Source organism: Tinamus guttatus, unplaced genomic scaffold (genome assembly GCF_059628265.1).
Source record: "Tinamus guttatus ecotype Peru unplaced genomic scaffold, ASM5962826v1 Tinamus_guttatus_pri_ptg000525l, whole genome shotgun sequence".
NCBI classification, from domain to species: Eukaryota; Metazoa; Chordata; class Aves; order Tinamiformes; family Tinamidae; genus Tinamus; species Tinamus guttatus.
In genome coordinates, this window is record NW_028289059.1 from 484,936 (window position 1) to 511,240 (window position 26,305).

Here is a 26,305-nt window from a genome sequence, read left to right on the forward strand (position 1 = left end):
AACAACAAACACCGTTCATAAAATCTTCACACACATACTGTAGGCTAGAAGTACTGACTCCAGTTCTCTCTTAAGTTATCCAAATAGAAGGGATCTCATTAAAAATAACCTTTTTATTTAACTTTTCCCTACAGACCTTTCTTGCCTGCTCCCTTAAAAATATATATATATATATATAATGATTCTCAGAAGAAACATTGCGATCTCTCAGCCTTTGGTATTGAGCATAACATTTGAAAAGGATGCCTAACTGATTCCCTGATATCTTGTGTTGCACAGTCCTTCATATTTACTGGATCTGCTGTTCACTAACCAGAAAAGAAAACAATTTGGGATGTAGTACTCAATGGCAGCTTTGACTGTAGTGGCTATGAGATACTGGTGTTCAAGGTGCGGAGGGAAGTGAGGAAACTCAGTAGCAGATTACTTCAGGTGGACCTCAGGTGAGCAGATTTCGTCTTATTCAGGGAAGTGGTATGTAGGGTTCTACAGGAAGCAGCTCTGAAGGGCAAAAGAGCTCAGGAAATCTGGCAGGTTGGAAGGACAATATGTTCCAAGTGCATCTTAGCAGCTGGTGCAAATGTTATTGTCAGTTAACATAGGGCACTGGAATCATCACAGACTGTGCTAAGTCAAACCATTGATCTTTATGGCATAAAAGTTGGCAGTATGTAGGAGCCACAGCCCCATCCATTCTCTAGACTCCTTTAACTATACTAAAGACTTCTTCCAGTTGCCTACAAGTAGCAACCAAGTGCAATGATGTGAGATGCCCCAGCATATTCCCCTTGGTCTCTGCCTAGGCAGGACACGGTCACCAAGTAGCAAATGGGCAACTATGTTTAGATGCTTCAAGCATAAACTGCATCTCTTCCTAGCTGAAAGCACAGCATTTAACCTCTTATATAAGGAACTGTAAACAGCATCCTGTAAACGGGAGTATACTCTGAGTGACATTGGGCAAACAGCACTCAACAGAAATGAGGCAGTCTCAGGTGCAATGAATGAAGGTCTAAAGCTTCACAGGCAGAGTTGCAGTGGGCATTGCAGAGGGGAAGATTGAATCACTAGATGGTTCAAGAATCAGATGGGCTGTAAAAGCTGGTGTAAAAAAGATGTTCTCTCTAGTTAAGTCAATGTGAAACATCCTGACTCAAAAAAAGTGGTGCCAGGAGGCTGACTAAGCACAGGGAAGAGGAGAGAGGCTTCCAGCATTTGGTTTCCATATACGAAGATGGAAGTCTTCCTCATCTGTGACTTTGTAGATATTTGTAGGAGCATTGTCTATTTGGGATGTTAGAAATAACTGTGTTTTACTGTTGCTTGGTCTGATTTAAAAGTGACTTTAGTGTGACAGGCTTAATGCATTTGTCGCACAAGGTAGCACTGTCTGCTTCATCCTTCCCTCCAGCTTTGTTCTTGTGGAGCACGGTCATCTGCTTGCAGGAAAGGAGCTGTCTCTCCTCTTTTAGAGGGTTTCTTCTGACCCCAAATCCAACTACTGGAGTGTGATAAACAGCCATCTTCTCTCCTGTCTACCTGTACCCTGTAACAGAATATAACTTAATAATACAAGTGCAATTAACTTTAAACAACAGAAGATTTCAACTATCTTATCCCAAACTTGCTGGATTATAACTAAGATAGCTGTGATAGGCCTTACCTATTTCTGTCTTTTTTGAGAAGTCTGTGACTTTTCTCAAACAAGGCAGATTCTGCCTGTAGAGCTGGGAAGAAATTTTTGATGCATCAATCAAAAAAACAAGTGGGAGAGATAAAGGAAACTCCCTGGATCTTGCCTCAGCAATACATGCCTTTTTCTCCAGCAGACAAACTTTCATGCTGTATTCTCTCCAGCCTTGGTACAGCCTCCAGTGACAGTCCTTGAGGCAGAACTGCGACTTGTTGGGTGACACGGAGTGACAGCCGCCCACCCAAGAGGATGGAGTGCCTTGCAGGTGCTGCAACTTCCACAATGTCCTTTGTCCAAAATTCATTGCAAAATATTTTTTGTATTAGAGGACACATATTTGTGCAGCACATTTCCTGACCTCTGAATTCCTTTGCCAGTGGTTGAACTTCTATTTTAAGTATACAGAGGAAGCAAAATGTACTTATAAACAAGGGCAGAAGGAAGCAAGTGGGTTTTGTTGTTGTTGTTGTTCTTACCCATCTTTACAGCATAAAGGCAGATTTATTCTGAGCTACCAAATACCCTGTGCTGTGTTCAGCGAGGTTCTCAAGAGACATTTTAGTCGTGTTCCAACTCTTAAGCATTACACCTAGACTCTCTCTGACATGTATTTTTCTGAAGTAATGTAAAATGTGTTAAATATGTTAATGGAGGAATCCAGTGGCATTCAGAATGCCATTAACGTATAAAATAGCTTAATATTATTAACATATAAAATAGCTTAATACTATTTTAATCACCCATGCAGTTACAAAACTTTCTCTATACAAAACCAGAATGTTTTACATGTCTTTCTTGCAGTTGCCACAGAATATTTATTTATTTATTTATTTATTTATTTATTGTCTTTTTGGCAAGTTATTTTAGCTATTTTCCTATTCTCTCTTAGCTTTCTGTCTTCTGGACTAATCAAACCTCTTCCCTTTCGTGTCTTCTGGACCATATTTTGGAAGTCCTAGATTCATCCCAGTAGTTTTTCTAAACTTTCACCTATTTGTGTGAGTTTTGCACAAAGATTGGATTGGTGACATGTTTTTTAATTGCTATTATAAATAAGGATACCTTCTCATTCATGATTTTTCTGTCTGACCAGTCAATTCCTCATGTTACAATTTTCATGAGTAATTGTAGTAAGGTGAGGGTTATCTTTTTTCTTGGAAAATGAAAAAACTGTTTTGGTACATATTTTTTATTGGTTGAAGGAAGTCTTTGTTTTCCTATTAAGTTTACTTTCTTGAATCCTTGTAGTTAGTCTGAACTTGAAAAAGAAATGCTAAATTTCCACAGAAGGGACTCTTTTAAAGTGTATGTCTAAAGATAAAAGCAATTATTAATCCTTTTTGCAGCATTTCATGTATATTAGTTTTCTGTAGTCCCACTAGAGCTATAAAACAGTATGTAGCCTTGATCACAGGCAGAATAAGAAAATAGATGTGTCTAGTTAGATGTGTCTAGTCTGAAGGAAAATAAGTCCGCTCAAGTTGTCATGGTCAAGGATAAAGATAGCTGTGTGGTCCTAGCAGGTCTGGACACTCTGTAGATAAATATCCAAGCTTTGCATTTCTAATTGTAATTAATATTCAGATTTTAGCCTAGCAGTTATCTGTACAGCCTCAGATGCAGTCCATGTTTTTTATACCTTCATGGATAATTCAGTATTAGTTGATTTCCATACGCGAAATACTGGGACTTTGTTTTTCTTTATATTAGATACATCACCAAATGATGCAGAATAAGTTGTTGACTTTTGCTGCTTTCTGTTACTGTGTGCAAACCATCTAGTATGATGAACAAGAGGCAGCACATTATATCCTTGAGAATAATGAAATTATTCTTATCATAGAATAGTCATGAGTTTGCTCTGTGTAATCAAAGGGCAAAAGGATCCCTGTGATATGAGTATCCTCTGAGAGGAGGCTTACCTTGTACTGAAATATGAGGGTTTTAAATAACAAAATGCAGTTCATGTGACTTCTAATTTATTTATGTTGTTTCCAAAAAATAAAAAAGTAATTTTACAATGAATTCTGTCATTAATGTCTGCAGTTTCTGTTTTCTGTGCTAAAACAGATCTGTGTTTTCCAGTATTTTTATGGGAAAGTCTTTATCCATGCCCTTATTTTGGGTGCTGAATGAGTATAAGGAAAAAATATAACTTGAGATAGCCCGGGATTTGGCCTCTTACTTTGAATGCTGAATCAAACCGAGAGAATGGACTGGAGTGTGCTTTTAAAGTAAATATATTTGTGTGAGGGAAATTACTGAAATTTCTTACTTTCTTCTATTTTAGGTTAAACTCCATTCTGAAATGTTTGTTTCCTGAGATGTTCGGTGTTTTCTTTCTTTTCTTTTCCTTCTTTTTTCCTTCCTTCCCTCCTTCCTTCCTTTCTCTCTCTCTCTCTCTCTCCTTCTCCTTCTCCTTCTCCTTCTCCTTCTCCTTCTCCTTCTCCTTCTCCTTCTCCTTCTCTCTTTCTCTCTTTCTCTCTTTTCTTCTTTCTCTCTTTCTTTCTCTCTTCCTTCCTTCCTTTCTTCCTTCCTTTCTTTCTTTCTCCTTCTCAGCAAAGCTGAATTTACTTGATCTTTAAAAGGTTGCTAAGGTTACTGATACAGAGGTTCAGCCTAAACTAGAACCCATGTAGCTGAAATTCACCTAACTTCCATATCAAGTGGACATTTTTATAGATTTCAGAACCATTTCTGATTGCTTCGTTAGTCCGTGTGTCCAAGGAATTAGCAGCCTTTGACAGACACAAAAATAAAATGACTACAGATCATTTCTAGATGCTTGAGCCAGAAAGGCGTGGTCTATAAGGCTCTAAAGCCCAGGTATCTGCATCTGGTTTTGCAGAACTAGAAGTCTGTAGAGACTGTCACTGGCAAAAAAAAACTGCCCCCTGATGGCTAGTGGCTGTTCTCTGTCATATAGTTGCCCTTTTCTGTCTTTTCTTCTCCTCAGATAACAGCTGCTGGAGGACATCTGAAATTTACGGTCTCCTACGACATCACAGAGCAAGATGGCACAGCTCAAATGATGGTTCAATCTGATGTCATTATAGAGGTAATGTGGCCTTATTTTCTGCTATCAAAAAAAAGAAAAAAAAGACAGTCTACCTCTTCATATGTTTAATGTGAAGTCTGGTGGTTGAGGGTGCAGACCATGTTGCTTCAGCTACTTTAGAGCATGAAAAAAATGGTCCTACTTTAGAGAACTAAAAATAGAATGTAAAGGAGCCTCTGGTGGTATTGCAGGAACGTGCAAATCTCTCTGTTGATCAAGAAGAAAGAAGAAGAAGAAGATAACTGGCATGTTACACTTGCATTTCTAGAGGTCCTACTCAACTCAGGGTTGTATGTATATATTTATGCCCATGCAAAGCCATGACACTAGGTTTTATTGCTAACCTGCACTTTCATTTTCACTAGCTATCGACTTCATCAGCAAAGTTCCCTTGAGCATTGTGAAAGATAAGTGTTATTGCTAATATTTGGCTTATTTAAAATATGTTATTCAATAAATCCTATGGCTAAAACGGTACCACTTTTTTCCTATCCTTTGCCATATTTAGTTGTCTTTCTCTCATGTCTCTCTCCAGGGAGGAAACTTGAGGATCAGCACTTCAGAAGAGGGGATTCACCTGCAGCCCTCTAAAGAACGCACGAACAAAATTGTCCTGAGCCCAGAATCTTTCTCTGTATATGGCACAGATGCTCCAGTCAGCAGGAGGATGTTCATGACTGTCCTAGCAAACGTGAAAAGGATCCTCATAAGAGCCACGTACAGCTATGGGATGAATGCCATCTACAGGTAAATGTGGGAAATGGCCATTTTCTACTCAAGCAGCTTCTCAAAATACCTGTTTGCTTTCTGCAGAGAATGAAGTTAATGTAGTTAAAAACATTCTTTAATTCATCATCACAAAATTTTTAACATTCATTTAACTATCGTGCAGGGTTTTTTTTTTTTGTTGTTTTTTTTTGTTTTTCATTTTGGTTAGGCAGGGGGAGGAGAGGCAAGAGGACGAAGCAGCAGCAGCCTTGTAAGAAAATGAAATCGCATGGACTAGTAAGGCATGAATGACAATTCCATGAATATTTTTTGTGATATTTTGTAAACATTATTTTGTGAGCACTGTAATTCTCATTTATATTGCGAATCACTGTTGCAGTTATGCCATGTTCAAGTAAGAGGTGGTACATTACGTATATATTTTTTCCTCTGTTTAATGACCATACCGTACCCACATTAACAGTGGGCTAGACAATAGTGTTTCAGGTCTCTAAGTTGGCAAATCTGAGAAGAAAGTGCAGTTCTGGAAATGTAGTGGCTGAGGTGGTGAGGACTTGAGGAATCAGAGCCCTTGTGGCCTACAGTGTAGAGCTGAGGTCAGCATGTGCACATAGCACTGGCATCTCCTGCGCTTTGCATCTTAGAAGTAATAAGTTGCAGACTTCTTAGGGGCAAGTATGGAAGACTCCGTATGGCCTCCTGCATCCCAGACTGTGCTGTAGCCACTTGACACGGCGTGATGTCTCAAGGCCCTGTAGTCTGATTCATCCTCAGCTTCTAGAATATTTTAGATGCGTGTTATAAATAACTTTCCAAAAAACATATTTTGGAAATATTTGCTGATAAGAGATCCAGGACCAAAAAAAAAAAAAAAAAAAAAAACTATGCTTTGCCGGCTAGTGGCAATTATCTTCTGGTTGGAGTGACATTACAGTTAGGAATGGATGTCCCTTAAAGGCAGTGATTTAAAATGGGGTCGGGAGAAGGATTGAAATAATTTTGAAAGATATCTTGTTTGGTTTTAATGGTTTTAAATTACAGCTACATCTTTAGCTGTCCCTATGATCTCTTTTGTCTGAAGAGAATGCAGTGGTTACTATATTATGGTGATCCTTACACCCAGACATCTCTGCAAACAGTTTGCTTTCCACCAAGCATGTTTTGCGGAGTGCTGTTGGTGTGCCCATTGCAGTTAAAGTGTAGCAGAAGACAGGATGTGAAATTCTAATCAGCATTAAATGAATTGGATTTTTCATCCTGGATTTCAGTGGAGGAATCAAAATTTCACCCTGCATGGGATTTTCTGTGTGGAATAAAATCTTCACAAAACAATGCATTTTCCTAGGCACGTGATGCAGCAACAGCATCTACTGTCATCCAGCTAAGCTTTTGACCTGTTGTTGTAGGAATACTTGTGACGTTCAATATATGCCTCAGTTCTGACTGGTTTCTCTTTAACGCATGCTAAACATATTTAGCACAAAGCTGTACTAATCTTTCTCTTTAAGGGTCATACAAAACAGTTCTGCTCTCCGTTTTCTCTCCCTTTAGTACTGCAAGGTTTGGAAGTACTGCAGGGAAAATGCCCAAATGCAGTGAAGCGGGTATTCTTTGTGGCATTTCACGCTGATTAAGGGCTAGTGTTGATTGCATCTGAAGGAAGGTATTTCTGCCAGCAAAGTAGCGCAGAACTGAGGCCAAGGATTTTTTGTTGTTGTCTTTTTAAAAGGTATGCATGGTAGATCAATGGAAGTATTTGAGGGTTGTTACATACTTCAGAAATGATATTTCTTTGCCTCGACATCAGCATAATTAGGCAACAGACTGATTGGAGATTGCTATATTTAGAAGCCTGTTCATTTAAATGGTGAAAATGGTACCACAATTGTAAGGATTTCCAGTATTTTGTGGGTCATTTTAAGCTTAGAATGTTGTTATTGCTTTAAGGCAATTAGGAAGCCTCCTCAAATGAGTGGACTTTCCTTTAGATGATCAAATAGGATAAAAAATGCCAAAAGAGAAACACAGCAATCAATTCAAAAGTGATTCCACTGCTTCTGGTTTAAAATTGGGAAATCCTGCTCTAACTTCATAGATCTTCCAAACTGTTGGAATTAAGCCCATCTGCAATAGAAGCAGGAGAACAGACCAGGAAAGAACAACTGCCTTGTATCACGTTGTTTAATTTTTTTGTTTGTTTGTGTTACGATGCAAGTTGTAGTAGCAGTATTTGTTTAGTATTAATATTTGGAGTGACCACTGATAGTAAATACTGTAGATACTCTGACGGGCACTGGGCTTTGTGATAGAGATGGTGCTAAAACAGTGATTGCTTGTGACCATGTGTAGAATCACACCAGATGCAAGGAAGAAAGGGGAAGGACAAGTTTTCTTCCGTATGCAAAATTGGCTTCGAGATAAATGAGCAATGATTGGGTCAGTACTTCATGTAGCTGATGTGATTCAGATGCTTGGCATAGCAGACAGTAAACTATGTTGATACTGCCTGAAACGTCCTCTTGCCTTTTTATCTTGTTTGTTTTTAGAAGTCAACAGTTGCCTGCTGACAGTAACAGTCAGCTTAAATATTTGGTCTCGATGTCGAGTCTGAAATTGTTTATGCATCTCCAGGATCTGGTGCCCCATTACTGCCAGCATTATGTATTTTACTGAATGCAGAATGGCATCGAGGAATAGAAATTACGGCATCAAAATGGGAGGAAAAAAAATCACTGCAGCTTTCTTCAATGAGTAACTGTTAATGCTGGAAACTGTTAAACACATTAAATTCCCATTTAGCAAATAGCATAACCTAATGAAAATTGGAACAATTCAGTGAATACAAATGTGGGATAATACTGGGTTGATTGTTTCTGTGTCTAAGTGCTTCTCTTTGTTCCAAGATCTGTTACTTAGTGCTGGAAGGGAACTAGCTGTAGTTCAGAGGACAAATAACATTTGGCCTTTTTCTGATCATTTCTTTTTCATTTGCAAATTTCTGTTCCTAAATGAGGACTTTTTTAAAAAAGTAATCACTCAGTATCCTGTACTCAAGAGGTTGGTTATTGTAGGGAAAACTCAAGATGATTGCAAAATAAGAATGTAGCAAGGGGTATGTAGGGAAACTGTTGAAAAGTGAGAAAGCACTTACTGAAGATTTGGATAGAAATATGTATCATTGTCTCCAAACAGCTTCTAAAACCTTTTGCAGAAGTTGACGTATCACCAAATTAGATTCAAGTCTCTAACTCTATTGCATAATCTGCAATAGACACTCGAAACTCCTGTTGTCTCTCCAGTCATGGTAGCATTTCTGTTTTTCTGAAACTTCTGCCTTGATTTCAGAAATCTTATCTTTTCCCCATACTTTTCGTGTCTGTCTCACTGAGAATAGTCATAAAACTGACTAGAAAAATATCCTGCCTCAGCCTTTCCTCCCTCAGCTGCATTAACAACAAAATATTTTTCTTGGAAGTTTTCTTATCCATGGTCATCCAAATAATTTTTGGATGTTTGGCAGCCTAAAGATAAATGTCCTGGTTTGGAGAAAATAAGTTTGTTACATTTTCCAAAGAAAATTGTTTTTTTTTTTTTTTTTTGACAAAATGCCTGTTATGATAGAAAGGTGTTTTGTGCTGAAAGAGATTTCAGCAGAAGCTTTTCAGGTAGCTGTAGTAATCAAACACACAGTTAAGATTACTGGGAGAAAATAGGTATCACTAAATCCCTGTAATGCTCAAATTCCATCTGAATTCTCATAAGAATTAAATCCTCCAATCCCAACTTGGGCACTGTGGAGATAAAGTACATCCAGCTTATGTATTATCCATAAGCTTATCAACAGAGAGACTTTGGCTGTTTATCTGATTGTATTTCTGTGATAGTTGTTGGATTTTTTAATTTATTTTAATAAAACTCATATTTAGTGTTTGGCTAAGTAGCAGCTGAGAAATCTAGAATTCCGTTTAAGGAGCAAAATTTTTTTGACTTCTTGACTTTCTTTTTCCATCCCCCTTTTCCCTAATGGTATATCATGGAAGTTACCGGTTTTTGGAACTAGTCGCTACTGAGGTAAACAGTGCTTTTATGCAGGTTATGTTATAAGGATTGCAGGACAAGTAGACTGTAAATTTGAGTGTTTTCTGATTCTAGATCACGCATGAAACACAAAATTCCCCAATTCTCTCTTCTCTGTCATTCAGGAAATTAAGATTTATAGTAGAAGATTTCCTGTTTCTTTCATGTACAAAATACTTAGGTCCCCTTGGACAGAGTTGAAATATATATTTTTTCTTTTATTTTCCAGAGAACAAATTGACAGAATAAAAATACCTTATAACAAAACTTAGTAAAGTAATATTTTATAAAGTTGGGATAGTGGTTTATGAATTCGGAAGACATTGCTTGGTGACAAATAGGGTACATATATATATGTATACAGCTGTAATGCGAGTAACAAGCCTATGGGCATTTAGTCTAGAAAGAAATAAATGTACATGAGTATTACCTTGTTTTTAAGCAAATAGACAAGTGTGTGAATGTCATGTGTACTTCTGACTCATTCACTGCATTAACCACTTTATTACTGTTACATCCAGACTGCGTAAAGTTAGCATTGAAGCTGCTGATCACTCTTCAACTGGGAGGAAGGTGGCATCTGCAGTTGAGTTATGTGACTGCCCCCAAGGATATGATGGTACCTCCTGTGAAGTGAGTATCACGATGGATCGTTTGTGCTAATGAGGCAATAGTTACAAGTGACCATTGGTCCTGTGTTGATGCAAAATAGCAGTTGTCCATTCCTTTCATAAACTTGCTATGGCTTGTCTAGTTGTCTTTATTTCTAAATGATGGTTCATTATATTTGACAATATTTGAAAATTAAGATAATACACCTCTGTGGTGATAGTTCTAGACTATGGAAAGACATTTCTCTTAGTAAAAAAATGCGCTTGATATCACAAATGCATGGAAATTATCAATATTAGAAAGAAAATGTCAGTTATCTGACCTGTGCACAAAACAGTTACAGCAAATTATCTGAATTGATGTGGTAGAGTTTACTCTTCTGTCTCCCTGTCTTTGTGTTTTGCCTTGGATACTTTGAGGATTGTTTGTGCTTTTGTGAGAATGGTGAATCTCTTTTGTTCAGTCTTTTTAAAGATTATTACATAAGCTCAGAAAATACGCGTTTCCCACATGTTCATTAGTGCTCATGAAATGTCTTCATATGAGTACACATATGGTTAACTAGCTCACATGGGCATAGCTTGGGGTAAATAAAAGCAAAAAAAAAAAATTATTCAAAAGCTTTGCCTTAAGGAAATGATTTCAAACACCAAGATGCTCTGCTTCACAAAGCTACAAACAGTGTGCCATTTACACCAGCACTCTAGGCATTTGCTTGTCAACTCTCTTTTTCTTTAAAATGTTCTATGCTTATATGTGATATTTAGGGCTTAGAGTCTAGTTTCATGCCAAATACTTTTACTTGTTTCTGGGGCTAGATAAACTAACCTAGGAAGAAGACCCAAAGGAATTAATGGATATTCGTATCACTTCCAAAATGGTACAGACAAGAAAAAAATAGAAAAAGATTATTGCCTACCTTGTCTGAGGATTCTTTTGAAGTCTGACCATTGTCTGCCCGTTCAATTCTTTGGGGGAGAGGTTGGATGAGGTGTCATTATGCTTCACAATTTTTTTGATCTGTTCATTTCTCCTCTGAGTTCATGTTTAGCTTTTCTTGCCAGGTGAAAATGTGGAAAGTACTTGTTTGCAGATGTTTCTGTAAATACATTTGCTGTAGAAGTGGTAGAATGTGGGTAGAATTCTTCCCTTGGTATTGAAATTCTCTCACCAACATTGTGTCCTTCAGTGCTTCAGATCAGAATAGTCCTTGAAGCTGTATATACATATATAGGTAAGATCAGATTCCATGATAAGAGGATTCTGTGTAGACTGCTGCAAATTTGAAGCCTGTCTGTACACAGGTGGACACGGACGCTCTTCAGTGAACCCACAATCACACTGTGTGCTCTGGATGGTCCTAACTGCATATTTCCTAGAATATAACATATTGTACTCCCTACCTGTGTTTGGAACTTCCTCCCGAGGCTGAAGGCTAAGAAGATTTGATTGACTTCGTTATGAACACACTTTACTTGTGTCCCTTGCTGAATTTCAGATTATTTTTGAATGACTCAGACATGCTGTCAAAGCTGGACTGTTTCAGAATGACAATGAGGCAGTTAAAAGTTTTACTTTCCGTTTTAGTTTGCAAAATCTCTCCTCATTAGCCTTCTATAGCACAGGTTGTGCTTCTTAGTAAAACATGAAAAGATTTTGTGTGCGCTGAGTAGATGGTTGTGCTTCTTTTGACTAAGATAAGTAAGAAAGAAAAAATTTTGCATCTCCAGAGCAACTAGTAATTGAGAAAATATTGGAAGGTAAATTTAAAATGTGGATTTTTTTTAGGATATCATATTTACTTCTTCTGAGTGCTATTGCCATTGTCCAATACTGCTCCTTCAAATTTCAGTAGATTAATTGATATTCTGCAGGTTTTTAGTTTAATTTTATCTTCTTCATATAGTTTAAGGTATGTGTTTATTTCTTGCATAATGATATTGTGGTACCTGGCATAGATGCTGCGGCACTAAACATCCATTATTTGCTTACATTATTGATGTGAATGTTTTCTGATTATCAGTCTTTAGAAGACATCCGATCCAATTTAAAATATGCCATCTCCTATGAGGTTGTTTCATTGCACAAATCTGAAAGGAATTTTCCATGATGGTCTATACAAAAAAAAATTGTTTTCCTGGAACATCTGAGAACTGAGTAGAGAGTTACATAAGGACAGCGACTGCAGCTCTGATTTTAAATTTCAAATACTGCTGGGACTGATTTGTGATTGTTACTTTGTTCTACTCAAGTGAACTTTCCACCTTTATTTCTCAACTTCTTCATGCCTAGTTGTTCTTTTCTACCAGATTTATTGTCTGCCAACTCTTTTGCTTCAAATATGGAAGAAGTTCTGCTTAATTTTAACCATTATGATGATCGAGGACTTTCCTGACTTTTCTTTTTCTTAAAATCTCAATCTGTAATTTTTTAAAAAAATTCTGCTTTAAAACTGGCTGTTACAGTCCATCATTAGAATTCATGTCAAAGCCCATCACTGCGGAACTTAATCCTCTACAGTATCATGTACATGCACAAGTTTATTCTTTCCAGAATCACTCTGTATAAGTTATGAAAGAGGAAAAAGATTAAAATAAAGTTATATAGAAATAACTTAGGCATTTGCATCTTGTGAAGCACAAACTAAAAAAAAAAAAAAAAAAAAAGAACAATTTATGTTGAGGTCTTTTCTTTCTTTTTTTTTAATGCTGAATTTACATTTTAGTATTTACAGTTTATCTTAGGAATGCCTAACTAAGAATGAAAAAAAAAAAGCAAAAAAACCACCTATGTAATGTTTCTTAAAGAGAATCTTTCCAATTAATCTTCAAATAAATTTCATGTTTTACAGGAATAAGACAAAAAGAAAGATTGACTTTACTTATTTTTATAAAGGTGAATCTTCTTGATTGTTTGAGAATATGTATGGAGGAAAAGGCATTTTCTTTACTTAAATTACTTTTGGGAGTCTATCACTACAAAATTACTTCATATTAGGCAGATCCTCTTCAAGGTCACAGCTTTGTAATGTATCTTTTTATATTTTGCAAAATCCTTGGATCACATGAGTGGTCTTAGGCAGGAAAGATAGTTCGCAAAAACTGCAAAGCCATATCTGAGATATATAGAAAGAAAGACTGCTGCCTGACATCTTATTATGAAGAAATGGAATAGCAGAATTTTTGCTGATAAATCACAGTTCTAAGTTACTGCTCCAAAAAAGATGTTATTTAATTCATTTAATATTGGTCTGAATTTAGCATTAAAAATCAGAGCATTTTTGTAAAGATAAATCACTATACTTTATGTTTGAGAAACACAGTCTGTAAATAAAAGGTTAGCTTTGTGTGTAGACTGCGTTTTAATTCAGTGTAGCCTTTTGTTAAGAGTCTGAAACCAGCTAAATGGTATTTTAGTTATTGTTTGTATTTGAGCTTCTCAAAATGGTCTTGTTTTGTTTTGTTTTGTTTTGTTTTTCTCTCTCCTTCCCTGTCTCTTTCAGGGACTTGCCTTCTGGCTATTTTTCAGTCTGTATCTCTTGCTTTGATGCTGTCATATTTCAATTCTTCATTTCTCTGCTTTATTTTACCATTTCAGAAGAATGATCAAGTTAAGGCTTCTTCTAGTCTCACACCTGCCAATAAAGCTAAGGTCAGTGCAAAGCCTTAGTGTCAGAAAATACAGTTTTCTAGAGAAATATTGGTATTTCTAGTCCTTTAACAAGTACTTTTGGGTGTGCAAGTATCAAATTTAGTAAAACTTTGAAAATTTTATTTTTTTGTTAGTTCCAACCGGCATTTAACTTTTCAGCTAATTTGTTATCTTCCTTGCAGTCCTGCTGGCCTTTACACAGGCGTGTGAACGGCACGATTTTTGGTGGAGTCTGTGAACCATGTACATGCTTTGGTCACGCAGAATTGTGTGATGATATCACAGGAGAATGCCTGGTAAGTGTAACTGCTCATAAGAAATCCGATGGACATGGCCAGCACTGGTTTGATATATTGATGTAATTGAATTAGCCACCTCTGGGACTCAGCATATTCAAGGAGAAAAAGCAGTGATTGACAAAACCGACCTTTTGTTGAACTAGTGCTGAAGTTAAGGATCCCCTCATACCAAGATATGAGAGCTTCTGCTGTTAAACAAAGGGAAATTTTCATTCACATAAGATTTACACTTTGAAACAATATCAGTAGCATAAAACATTACATGCAGCAAAACATATCAATGATTTTCCATACAAGATCTCTCTCCCCCTCCCTGCAGTGTATTCATTCGATTGATAGTATGTGGTAGGTAACTTTGTAAAATCTGTTCCAGTGTGTCATGAAGATATTTTTAATGGCTTCCTTCATCTACCTTCCTAGTAAATCTTGAAGAAATGCTTAATAAATCACAATTTAAAAAATACTAGAAGTATATGATTAGGGCTAAATCAACTTTTGTTTTTTTTCTTACAGGATATGGAGATATTATATAGTTATCTACTAATTCACCAATTAAATCCATGATATTATCCATAGCAAGCCTACCAGCACACCACTATTTCCAGCCCATTCAGTAGTTTTTGGAATGGGTGAATTATGCTGAATAGACTGCTCTAATTAACTCAAGGGCATTTTAGTTTTATATTGTCTGACATGGCATGAAGCTTGAAACAACATTTCTCATTTCATTAGTCTTGCAGAAACATAATTTGAGACAGTGCCAGTGTAGTGGGATATCATACTCTCATTTCCCTGTAGAATTTCAAGCAGACTCTGTATTGTGCGTGTTTCTAAATGTTCCCTTTTATTTCCTTAAGAAAAAGCTGCTGGGAAAAGTCCAAAATGAAAATTCAAGCTTTTTACATTGTAATTTGGTATTTAGAATTATCACTGGTCTTCCTGTTTTCCCTGTACAAGATGTTTAATTGCATTGTAGTACAAAACAAGATATCCTTAATATGTGAATCAGTGAATTTTTCAGATTGCTTTTTCATGAATAGAAGCTTAAAATGATTCTCAATTTAATTATACAGTAAGCTTTAAAGAAGTACCTAGGATGAAAAATCTATGTATGACATGACAGTCACGTTTTGAATCCCTCACTTATATGTGATGAAAATATTCACCACTAGGCTAATATGGATTTGTCTCTCTTGACAAAGAAAGAATTTATTATATTAATGATTGTGGCCTTGAGCTATGATGTCTATAAGATCAGTGTGGGATAAAATCTGTTAACAGAAAAGAAAGGCAGAATACTGTTTAAGGTATATCACAGCTACAGACTAGGCTTAGAGGTGGATAGTCAGAGTTCTGAAACAACTTCTTTGCCTTCGGGTCTTAGCCCTTGCACAAGGAGGTTCCCTCTTTATTTTTCTCTCCAACACCACCCTGCAACATGAGGGAGGGCTCAGACTGTAGTGCCCACATACTACATACTGCAATACTTTTGCTCTTTTTGGCTTATACGAACTATTGACTGGTTAGTAGGGGTCCCCAATCTGATGTCAAGGGATGCTAGTGTAAAATAACCACCAGCACTAAAAAGAAAGTTGAGAATAACCACTTGAAGTGAGTAACACCACAATATGTGCTTTTTTTCTAAATAGGTTATCATGCATTTATTCTGTACTTCTCATGTTCTGTCTGAGCTTATACTAGGTCATTCTGTAAAGAGGAGGAGGACAGGTTGCTTAAAAAGCAGTTTGGCGTTCTCTTGCAGCTTACTTTGAAACACTGTAAGTGAAGTTAAATTGGTTAGTATCCATGCAGACTATTAAAGTCTGCTACTCAATTTGGATCATAAGCCTTTTGAAGTGAAAGAGAGAGAACTCTGAATGCTCAAAAAGAGAAATGTCTCACATCAAAGGCATTCTTTCTATTGAGGTTTACACAGCCTTTTGGCCTCCTTATTATTATTCATGGTGTTTTTTCAGTAATACAACAGACAATTTAGGCACCTAATTTACTGATATGATAGTTCTTTTTACTCTTCCTTAGCTTTGAAATGTAGTTGAAAAGCGGCTGAAATATGTTTTTGACTTATGATAAAAGCTCAGATCATCTGCTGCAACATAGGCCTGTATAAAATGCTCATTTCTAACGCACATCTCGCAATAACCTGCAAAGCCTTTTGATCCCCGCAGCAGCCAAATGGAGAGCTGCATGATATATCATTCTCATTACCATTGTGATGTATGTGATAACTGCTTTGGTACATAGGGCAAGTTCCAACATACAGAAATGCTCTTTTGTAGTTGTACACATATAGCTTTACCGTAGCTTTAAGAGGCTGGTTAAACCTAGTCCTTGTGAAGAGCAAAAACACTCCATGTTGTTTCTTTCATTGTAATGTGTTATGTTCCTAATGATAGATCCTTAAAAAACGAGATAATTCCCTTGCCCAGGATGTGTTCAAAGTGGTAAATGGATAGTCCCCAGTGACCTCCATTTTGTATTTTGTTCTTATATATTTTTTTCTTACATATATTTATAAACAGCATATACCATGTAGCTTGAGGCCAATGTCAGGGTCAGTGGGGTACAATATAGGCTATACCACAGGTGAAAAACATGCAAAGCATCTGTAACACCAGGCAAGGGAATTGTCTCTGTAGTCTTGGTGTTACAGTAGTTTGAAAATGAGAGAAGAGCATGGGCGCACTCCCAGAGGGGCACTGCAGTTGTCTGGCCAAGGGACCTGGCAATGTGCTAAGCCAGGCAGATAAGGCATAGCCTTCCACTTGCTTGAACCAGCTTCATCTTAGCAACTTCCCTAACTTTCTCTGTGACAGATACCCTGAAGAAGGGCGTTAGCATGCCAAAGATACTTTCTTGGAGTCAGTCATATTCCCTGATTAAAGTTTTATTTTCACCTCTAGTCTTCTATTTATACTGTATCTTTATATGTTCATATGCACTCAGCTGTATGCCAAGCAGATATGTGTTTCAGTCTTGAGTTTAGGGTTCCTTGATACTGGACATATAGCTGTTCATTTGCTTTCTTCCAAGATTGATGGGTTGGCTCAGTAGGAATTGGTGGAAGGCACCCTTCAGGACATCAGGAATTAAATCTTTGGACAGAGAAGTCTGATCCGTGCATAAAATGCTTGATGAAAACACATGTCATAGTAGTTCTCTGGTCTTTACAGTCCTGTTTATTCAGTTTGTTTGACACAAACAAACACAGTGTACTAAGCAGTTTAGGGACAATGGATCATGATCTTCTTTATATGCAATCTCACAACCCAAAAAAAGCAAATTAAATGTTCATATAGGCATCAAATGAAAAGTTCATGTGCTTAAGGATATTGTAAAAAATAATGTCAGTGCAATTAGACATTGCTTAAACTAGATGATGCTCAAAACCTTTGATGCTCTGGAGCCATACATTTGGCAAGTTTCAAACTGAGATTAGACCCGTAGCTGAAAGGAAACACACATTTTTCATAGCTAATGATAAAATATTTAGAAGGGCTGTTAACTCATCTATTTGAGTGCTTAAGTTGCTCTGTAAATTTGGCAAATGAGTATAAAGTTTAATGCATCACATAGAAGGGAACAGGCACATTATGTCACATCTGTTCACTACATAATTCTTCTTTGTCCTGAAACCTCCTGACTGGCCAGTGTGGAAGGCTGTTTTGATCTATAAAATTCTTGCTCAGGGAGACATACGCAGGACCGCACTGATTATTATCTTTCAGCTGAACTCTAATATATGCACCATTCAACATACATTCAGATTTTGTCACAGTATCCAAGTGGTTTTTATTATTATTATTATTATTAAATTTATTCACGCGTGGTGAGGAAGTAAGTAGATACAGCGGTCTAGGCTAAGAAGAGTTAGAAGCTTTACAGAGAAATGGCTAGTGTTAAGACTTTTAAGAAATAAATTAAATTCATCAAAGAGAAGGTCAGCTCTTTATAATGTGAATTTCTTACAAAATTGAAGGGTTTTTTTCTTAGACAAATAGCAGCTGCAAATTCCATTCTAAGAGATGCATTGCTTTAGAATAGGGTTAGCTCCCATCACTTTAATAACATCCTTGACATATAAGCAATTCATATTCTTGAAAAACATTAAGATATGTCTGAGAATATTTAAAGCTAAACTTAACACAAAAGAAGAATCCATTATTTTTCAGATAAAGTACAAATAATTTGACATGATGCTTTAAAAAAGTTGAACTGTTAAGGGGTTTTCTTTTGAAATATTGAAATTATTTTTGTCACGTCTTCTTTTAAAAGCATATCCCAATGCTCCCAGTTACAGTTAAGCATAGCTTGTAGAATCTTTTTTCAATATTAGTACTTGAAGTAAAAGAATCAAATGGACTTAAATGACCTAATGAGGTAGATTTAACCCAGCTGAAGTCTCTATAGCCGTAATCTTATTTGACTAGAGGTCCCAAATAGTTGGTAAACTCTCACGACGTACTGACTATGTGAAATGTAATACTGTGACTAATGCTTTTATTCCAAAAATATGTTTATTGTATACACAGGCAATATGAATGTACCCTCTGTAAGTAAACATTTCTAGAGACATTTCTAGGTGCATTTCACTTTAGAGTGCTTATGACTGCAAGTGTATTGTGCTTATTCAAGTGCCTAAATGCATGGTATTGGCTCTGCACAACACAGCATAAAAACCTTCATGCAAATTATTGTAACCCTGGAAAATCCTGAAGAAAACATAACAGTTTCTTAGGATAGTTCTGTTTTCTTTATCCTTGACTGAAAAAAGATGTCGCATTTTTAAGGCAGTAATACTATTAAATATCATTCAGTAGCCTGTGCATGACTAGCTGCCAAGTAGTTGCTTTGTAAATGAGAAAACAGTTTTAAAGTGATTTGTGAAATATTTTTAATTAAATCACCAGTTTCAAAACACCTACACACATTAGAAAACATCAAGAATTCTGAACTATCAGCCTGGGCAAAAATATAGGGTGAAACCAAGATAATGGATTTGATATGGAGGTTACCTGTGGTCTAAATGAGATTTAAACAACTCCCAGCACTCATCACTACCACTAAATATAGTCACTTACAGCTTTCATGTTGACCTTTTTCATTTGGCATCCAGTTTCTCAGTCTGTACCTGAGCCCATCAAGGCTGAAACCATCTCTGCTGCTTTCTCTGCCTTCACACTGACTGAGGTGAAAGCAAAAATTGTGGTGAATGGAATAGGTTGATGTACTAAAAATATGGGAAACAAAACAGAGGACTTTAAGCCAAAAACCTAATTTACTGAGCCTGTGGTGGATCCAAATGATTTAGGATTTGTAAATCCAAAATTTTATTTAGGATTATAAATCCTAAGGGGAAAAAGAATGTGTAGAGATTATAATATTCTTTAAGACTTTGCAGACCTCTATAAGTCGTCATGTGAAGCTTATTCTTGGAGGACCAATTCAGATTCTGGCAAAAAGCCAGAGTTTGGTTAATTTGAGTTCAAGCCAAAGGTTATATAAATACAATGTCATTTGACATGTAGATCTACTGCTGTGTATTTATGGGCTACTTGGGATGCTTAATATGTTTAAATAAACTGTCTCTAGTATTTTGAAGGTCAGTCAAAAACAGAAACAGAAATTGTTGGATAGGGCCTTATATTCATCCTTGTTCTCTACCCATAAAATATAATCTGGGCCATATTCTAGCAAATAGGTATTAAATAAACATTTCAAGCTTTGGTGTTGTTCGCAAATATATTTAGTATACTGACAGTCATATACTTTGTAAAATGGGTTAGGACAGATAGATGTGAAATGTAATAAAAATTTCTTATAAATTATACAGTCTGAGCTGTATTTCCAAAATGAGCATCTGAAACCTGTAGCTATTTTTCAAAACACATTGTCTTTTTCAAGACTATTCTTTTTCAATAACCCAGTTTTATGCTGCTCTAAAGGGTGGCTTCCTTCAAACAAATTGCAACAATAATGTTGTAGTTGCATACTGGCATGGTAAAGGACTGCAGTTAAATACTCTTTTTGATTTGCACAGAAAAGAAGTCCAAAAGAACAGAAATGCCTGATGTCAATGAAGCACCAATTGTTAGAGTTAGCCTCCAGACCTAGTTCTCAACAGAGCAGCAGAATACTAAAATATGTGTTGAAGGCTTATGAGAGAACAAGCTAGAAGATGACCTTAAGGACTTTTCCATATGTAAATTCTCTAATTGTGAATTTGAAATGATTTTCATCATGTATTTCCCATCTTCTATTCAGAACTGCAAACACAACACAGGTGGTTCATATTGTGATAGATGCCTTCCTGGTTTCTATGGAGATCCTACTAAAGGGACAGCTGAAGACTGTCACCCGTGTGCTTGTCCGTTAAACATACCTTCAAACAAGTAAGATGCAGATTAATTGTTTTTTGTACTTCTTCACTTAGTAAATCATATTCTTGTAATTGATTCTTTTGCATGTATGTAAGAGGTCTTTTGTTTTTTAAGCAAATAATAATTTTGCAATATAAAATTGTATTTTTAATTTATAATTGTACAGAGTGCAGGCTGAGAGGCAAAGAACAAAAGATAGTTGAGAATAGGGTAGACGGAATTTCTACGTTTTAATCAACAGTGTTATCAATGTTAGCTTTTTCTGCCTCTCTTTGCAGGATAGTTTTTGATTTAAAATTTAAGTTACAAGTTCGATTTTTTTTAATACATATGTATGTAAGGAATGATATTTAGAACCCCTTTATATTGACCAAATAGTAGTCTAATTTTTCTGCTTTAATTTTTCTTTTTTTCCTATCACCTTTCAGTGGTAATGTTGATTTGTTTGGAGTCTGAATTCATCCTCCTATCTTGCAAATCAAAATATTTCAGCAGCATATCTCAGACTCAGCACTACAAATTTTATTAATTAAAAAAGTGGAGAGTTAATCAAAACTGTGATCTAAGAACAAACAATGTTCCATTCATTGCAAAAAGCTGTCTGTGCTGCTTAACTGCCTGTAACATAACAGAACAAATGGTTTGCACATTTTAAACTGGTTATCTTGGCAGTTAGTGTCTGGAAAATAAGAATACCAAAATCCTATGGCATAATGTGGTTGAAGGAAAAAAATGCAGATCTTGCCTGCTGATCATCTTTTCTTGTACAGATGCTTAATTCAAATTTCTGCGTATCAGTTTGAGTTAGCATATTTGGTTTATGCCATCCAGGATGCCTTAGGTAGGAGTCCTCGAGCAAGCAGCATGTGTCTAGGTTATGCAGAGGAGGGGGCTTGGGCTGCAATGTAGCAAATGATTTTAGAGGAGGATCAGGATCCATGAGAACATGTCTGTCATGCTTGCAGTGATCACTAATGCTTACCCCAATTCCATTCGTAAATTGGACATGCCTCTCTTCTGAAAAGACCCATCATTAGTTCATACAAGGATTTCAGAATATGGGCCTGTTCGAGTAAAGAGAACACCACTTGTACAGCAGCATGCTAACTTTGGCCACAGAAAACCAGCATCTTGCCCTTGGCTAGTTCAGGCCAACAACAGGCTACGCTGGCGTTGTTCCCCATTAAAATTTCATTAACCAATCCTTTCCTTATCCTGACCACTTAAAATCAGGAAATTCAGGAGGTTGTGGGATGGGCTCCTTCCTGTTACTGTTGTTCGGTACACACGATTTCATTCAAAATACATGGGCTTAACTCTGCTGCGCAGGCATGGTTCCCCTGCAGTTGTCACTGCTTTTGCATGCCTAGCATTTCACCGCATAGCTAGTGAATTCTCTTCCTCTTGTTGAAGAACTCTAATGACTTATCAGAAAAAATACTGCCGTATTTATATCTTGTGCAGATGTGCAACAAACCAAGCCAAACAGATTGGATTTAGGCTTTTATTGGCAAAATGCCTGGAGACCTCTATTATGTATTCATCAGGTTTCTGGCTGTGTTACTTTCTTTTTTGAAACTGCCCAGAAGATTTTCTTTTTAATATTAAATTTTCTTGAAAAATGTTAGGTCCAAAGCAAAAATGGAGTATATTACTGAACTGTGGAATTTATCTCTGATTGGAACTATATAATATCTCCGTATTTCCAAAGGGGCAAAGGAAAAACTGTGAGCAATGTCCTCAAGCTTTGTAGAAGTTTATTGTAAAACTCAAGTTCCTCCTTCACAATTCTAGAACAACTATTAAATGTGTTTTATGAGGAAAAAGAAGAAACTGATACAGGAGTAAATGTGTTCTCTGACATGAGAATATGAGTTAAAATACTCATTTTTCATCCTTATTGCTGTATCAATTTAAACATAACTATCAGTTGTCAATTCGGTTGGGTATGCTGGGGATAGTGTCTGTAAACAACCTGTATTCTTTCACACAACCTTCAGGTGAAAGACTAAGAAATTTCCAAGTTTATATCAACATACAGATGTAGTATGACCTTCCTCCTACCAAACTTCTTCTCCAAATGATTCCTATACCGAAAAATACCTGTTCTGCTCCTGCATTTTCAAATACATGTATCACTGTGGACCAAGTTTGCCAGACATACCATTAACATCATATTAAAAAAAAAAAATCCGTCTTTGAATCACAGAATCACAGAATGCTTAAGGTTGGAAAGGACCTCTAGAGATCATCTAGTCCAACCCCCCTGCTCCAGCAGGGACACCTAGAGGGGACACGTGGCACAGGGTGGCATCCGGGTAGGTTTGGAAGATCTCCGGAGAAGGAGGCTCCATAACCTCTCTGGGCAGCCTATTCCAGGGCTCTGTCACCCTCGCAGGAAAGAAGTTCTACCTCATGTGAAGGTGGAACTTCCTGTGTTTCAACATTAGCTTCTAAGAGGTTCTAATTTCTGGAATATTTTATTCCTAAGGTGGTGTGTCTGGGCATCCCTAGGTCCCTAAGCTTTACACTAGGCACAGATGCCCGCAGAATATTGTCCCTATAATGCATACCTAAGATATATGAGATCACTATTATCTTCAATAGCATTCTTATGCTTTATGATGTTTATAATGGTTCCCATCACTGTTCTTGCAGCACCAGCTAGTCTGTTAGTGTTTTTGTTTGTTTGTTTTTCCTTTACAGTGCAATCTAGGGTAGAGGAGAACTGTTCTACCACATTTTGGAAATGTGGTAGTGATGGACTTTCATGGTTCGCTTAAGCATGGTGAGCTGCAGCTCGTCCCCTCTCCTGGCTCCTTACGGCAACAGTTTCCATATGCAATGGCTTAAGTCAGTTGTGAAACTGCATTAGGCACAACAGTCATGTTACATGCCATATATCACAAAAGAAGTCTGGGAAAAATCGGGAAAACATTATTAAATTTCCTGGGCTTCTTTTCTAGATCTGGCGCTACATTTTCCTCTTTTTGAAAATATCACTGCATCTGAACTTTTGTGATCCAAATGAGCTCAATACCCATGTTATAAACAGCATATGTAATGCATGTTGACTGTTGTATTATCTCTTCTCATAAATTCATCACTTACAAACTGTTCTAACAATCTTTAACGAGTTTCATATAAACTTTTTTTTTTCTTTCAAATAAATTAGCAGATGTACTAATGTGTATTCCTTCCTACCAAATATAGATGACTGAGATAATTACAGCATAATTTTGATGTAGTGGTAAATTTGAGTAATGAAGACCGTAACAAGAATGTTGTATCATTGGAAATGGTAGCTAGTACACATCTTATTCAGCCTGGAAAAGACACTACTAAAAAGGTCACATGTGAACCAGGAAATATGTTTGGTTTCAAAATGCCTAACACTTTCTTGTAACTTTATATAAAGTTACAAATCTGTAATTATTTCAAAAATATATTTTCTATAAAGTACTTGCAAGCCTTTCTAAAGTCCTTTCTCGCAGAATTTATAAACCTGTACTATATATACACCTATGCCAACTATCCACATTAACACCAGTCAGAACATGGAGCAGTCTTGTAAGAACTGTGAAAAGAACAATGATGATTAGCGAAGGCTGCTTTGAAGCTTGTTTTGCCTAATAAATACACACCATTCATTAGAATTTATCACAAGTAAGGAGATTCTGAATCACTAGAAGATACTCACCCTGCTATCACGCATTTCTTTTGCTGGAGAAAGCAGACTCAAAGGACACTGGATCTGAGCATAACCCTTAAAAAGCAAAAAATTTGGTATTAATTGTTATTGCTTAGTAATAATAAGTACTTAGTTATTACAGATACAATTGAATTCTGAGCTCTAGTGCAACACTTCAGTGAACTGTGATACTATTTCCATTAAAGTTTCCCATTTAGCTCTTATGAAAAAGCTCTTAGGACTGACAACAGGATCCTACTTGAAAAGTAGGTGCTGCTGATTATGTTCAACTGTAATTTAAAACTGTTTCCTTGTGATTTTAAAGCAGAATGATCTTTTTTATTTCTTCAACTGCTCCTCATATGCTCCTGTGTCATGTTTTTAATTGAAAGATACTTAAAAATAACACAAATATAATCCTTATGGGAAAGAGGATGTTGACAGATTTGACCTGCCCACACTTTTCTTAGTGATTTCTCAGATATCTGCAGGATAACTTATCTTGTGACAGATACAGGGTCTGTGAAACTTTAACAGAAACAAAGGAAGGAATAACTGAAGTCGGTTTGTAAGATGGATGACTACTGAGTAATGGAGTATAGTCACCAGCAGACAACCATGTTATATAACCCTTATTAAGCCCTTCCGGGTCCCACAGTGTCTATTATTTTCCAGAAACCTTCTTCACATAAGCCGCTTTATTTTATCCAAGGTCAAATCATTTCTATTTGTTATTTTTCCAGCATTTTTATACTATAGATATACTTTCTTTGCAAAACCAGTTATATTCCTTCTCAAGTTCTGTTTTGCTGGCTATGAAAGATAAGTTGTTTTCATAGACAGGTGCTTTATTTTCAGGCAGATTGCCCAGCTGTGCACCTCCTCTCCTTTGCTCATATTTCTCTCTCTCTGATGAGCACTTCCAAATGATAGAATAGATTTCCTCTTCTGAATTGTTTGTCTTTCTGTCAGGAGGTTTCCTTTTCAAAGTGCATTAAGGGAAAAAAATTACAAACAGTAAAATGCTAAAAAGCAAAGAGCACAGCTAGGAGTTAAATTGAGGCATCAAGAGGTGAAGCTCGCAAATACTGCGGTGCCTGTGTTTGTAAAATCACAGCTAAAATAAGCAAAGCATAGCAAAGTGCTAAAGCTTTCTACTCTGCAAGCTATTCTTAAACTTCACTGTGACTGCCTGGCCTGTTGCTTTAGGTCTTTGCCACTCGATTTACTCCAGTGCATTCTCTGGGAAGCTGCACCAGATTTTTCTTTTTGCTCCTCCCCTTTCTTGCTCTCCGGTTCCTTTCCCAGTCGTCTCCGCACAGACGTAATTGAGTTTTTAAATCGCTTGTCCTGTGGAGAGCTTTATTTAGGGGCTATATTACGGCATAGACTGTTTTGCCAGGCCCTCCGGGGCACAACCAACCAGCTGTACATTCCTGCCTTTTTAATGGTATACGGACCTCTCGGCGGCAGGCTGGCATCCCAGAATAACAGGCTTATTGGGATGCTGCCATCCATTCCACTATATTCAGTGTCAGCAGAAATAGCAAAGTCAATCCAAATTCTGTTTGCTGGAGTCAACTTAAGCCTCATATGCTAGACCAGAAGCACTCTTCCCGGACACTATTTTGCAAATTAATGCTCTACAAAGTGGGAACAGAACTATGCTGCTAATAATCTTTTCTTTATGTTTCCTCCTTGTCCCACTTCTTGCCCAATATCAACAACACAGCTTTAGCCCGACATGCCACTTTGACCGAAGTCATGGATTAGTATGTGACGAATGCCCAGTTGGGTACGTGGGACCACGCTGTGAAAGGTAAGCAAGCACCATGCTTTTAACCATTTGAGACCTGAAACATAAGCGCTGGTCACATGGAACTGCTCTTACCTTTTTATTACCTCCCCCTCTTTTCCCCATCCCTGTGTTCTGAAACTTACTGGAGAAATTCCTGTACATCCTCCTCTGATGTACATGTGCTTGCATGTTTCTATAGTTCTGATCCTTGTTTCCATATATACCATGTATACCAAAAAGTGTTTGTTTTATTGCATTCTCATAAGAGCACAGCTTCAAAGAAGCATTTGCTGAGAGGT

General features: G+C 36.8%; 1 protein-coding gene across 1 annotated transcript in view; it reads left to right on the forward strand.

Moving 5' to 3' along the window:
* Window positions 1-26,305, forward strand: part of LAMA2 (laminin subunit alpha 2) — a 336,063-nt gene that overhangs the window by 178,410 nt on the left and 131,348 nt on the right. The window contains exons 13-18 of the mRNA XM_088533890.1: window positions 4,650-4,751; window positions 5,287-5,498; window positions 10,079-10,190; window positions 14,003-14,116; window positions 20,402-20,529; window positions 25,941-26,027. Of these exons, the coding sequence (XP_088390016.1) occupies window positions 4,650-4,751; window positions 5,287-5,498; window positions 10,079-10,190; window positions 14,003-14,116; window positions 20,402-20,529; window positions 25,941-26,027 (755 nt within the window). The remainder of the gene's footprint in view (window positions 1-4,649; window positions 4,752-5,286; window positions 5,499-10,078; window positions 10,191-14,002; window positions 14,117-20,401; window positions 20,530-25,940; window positions 26,028-26,305) is intronic.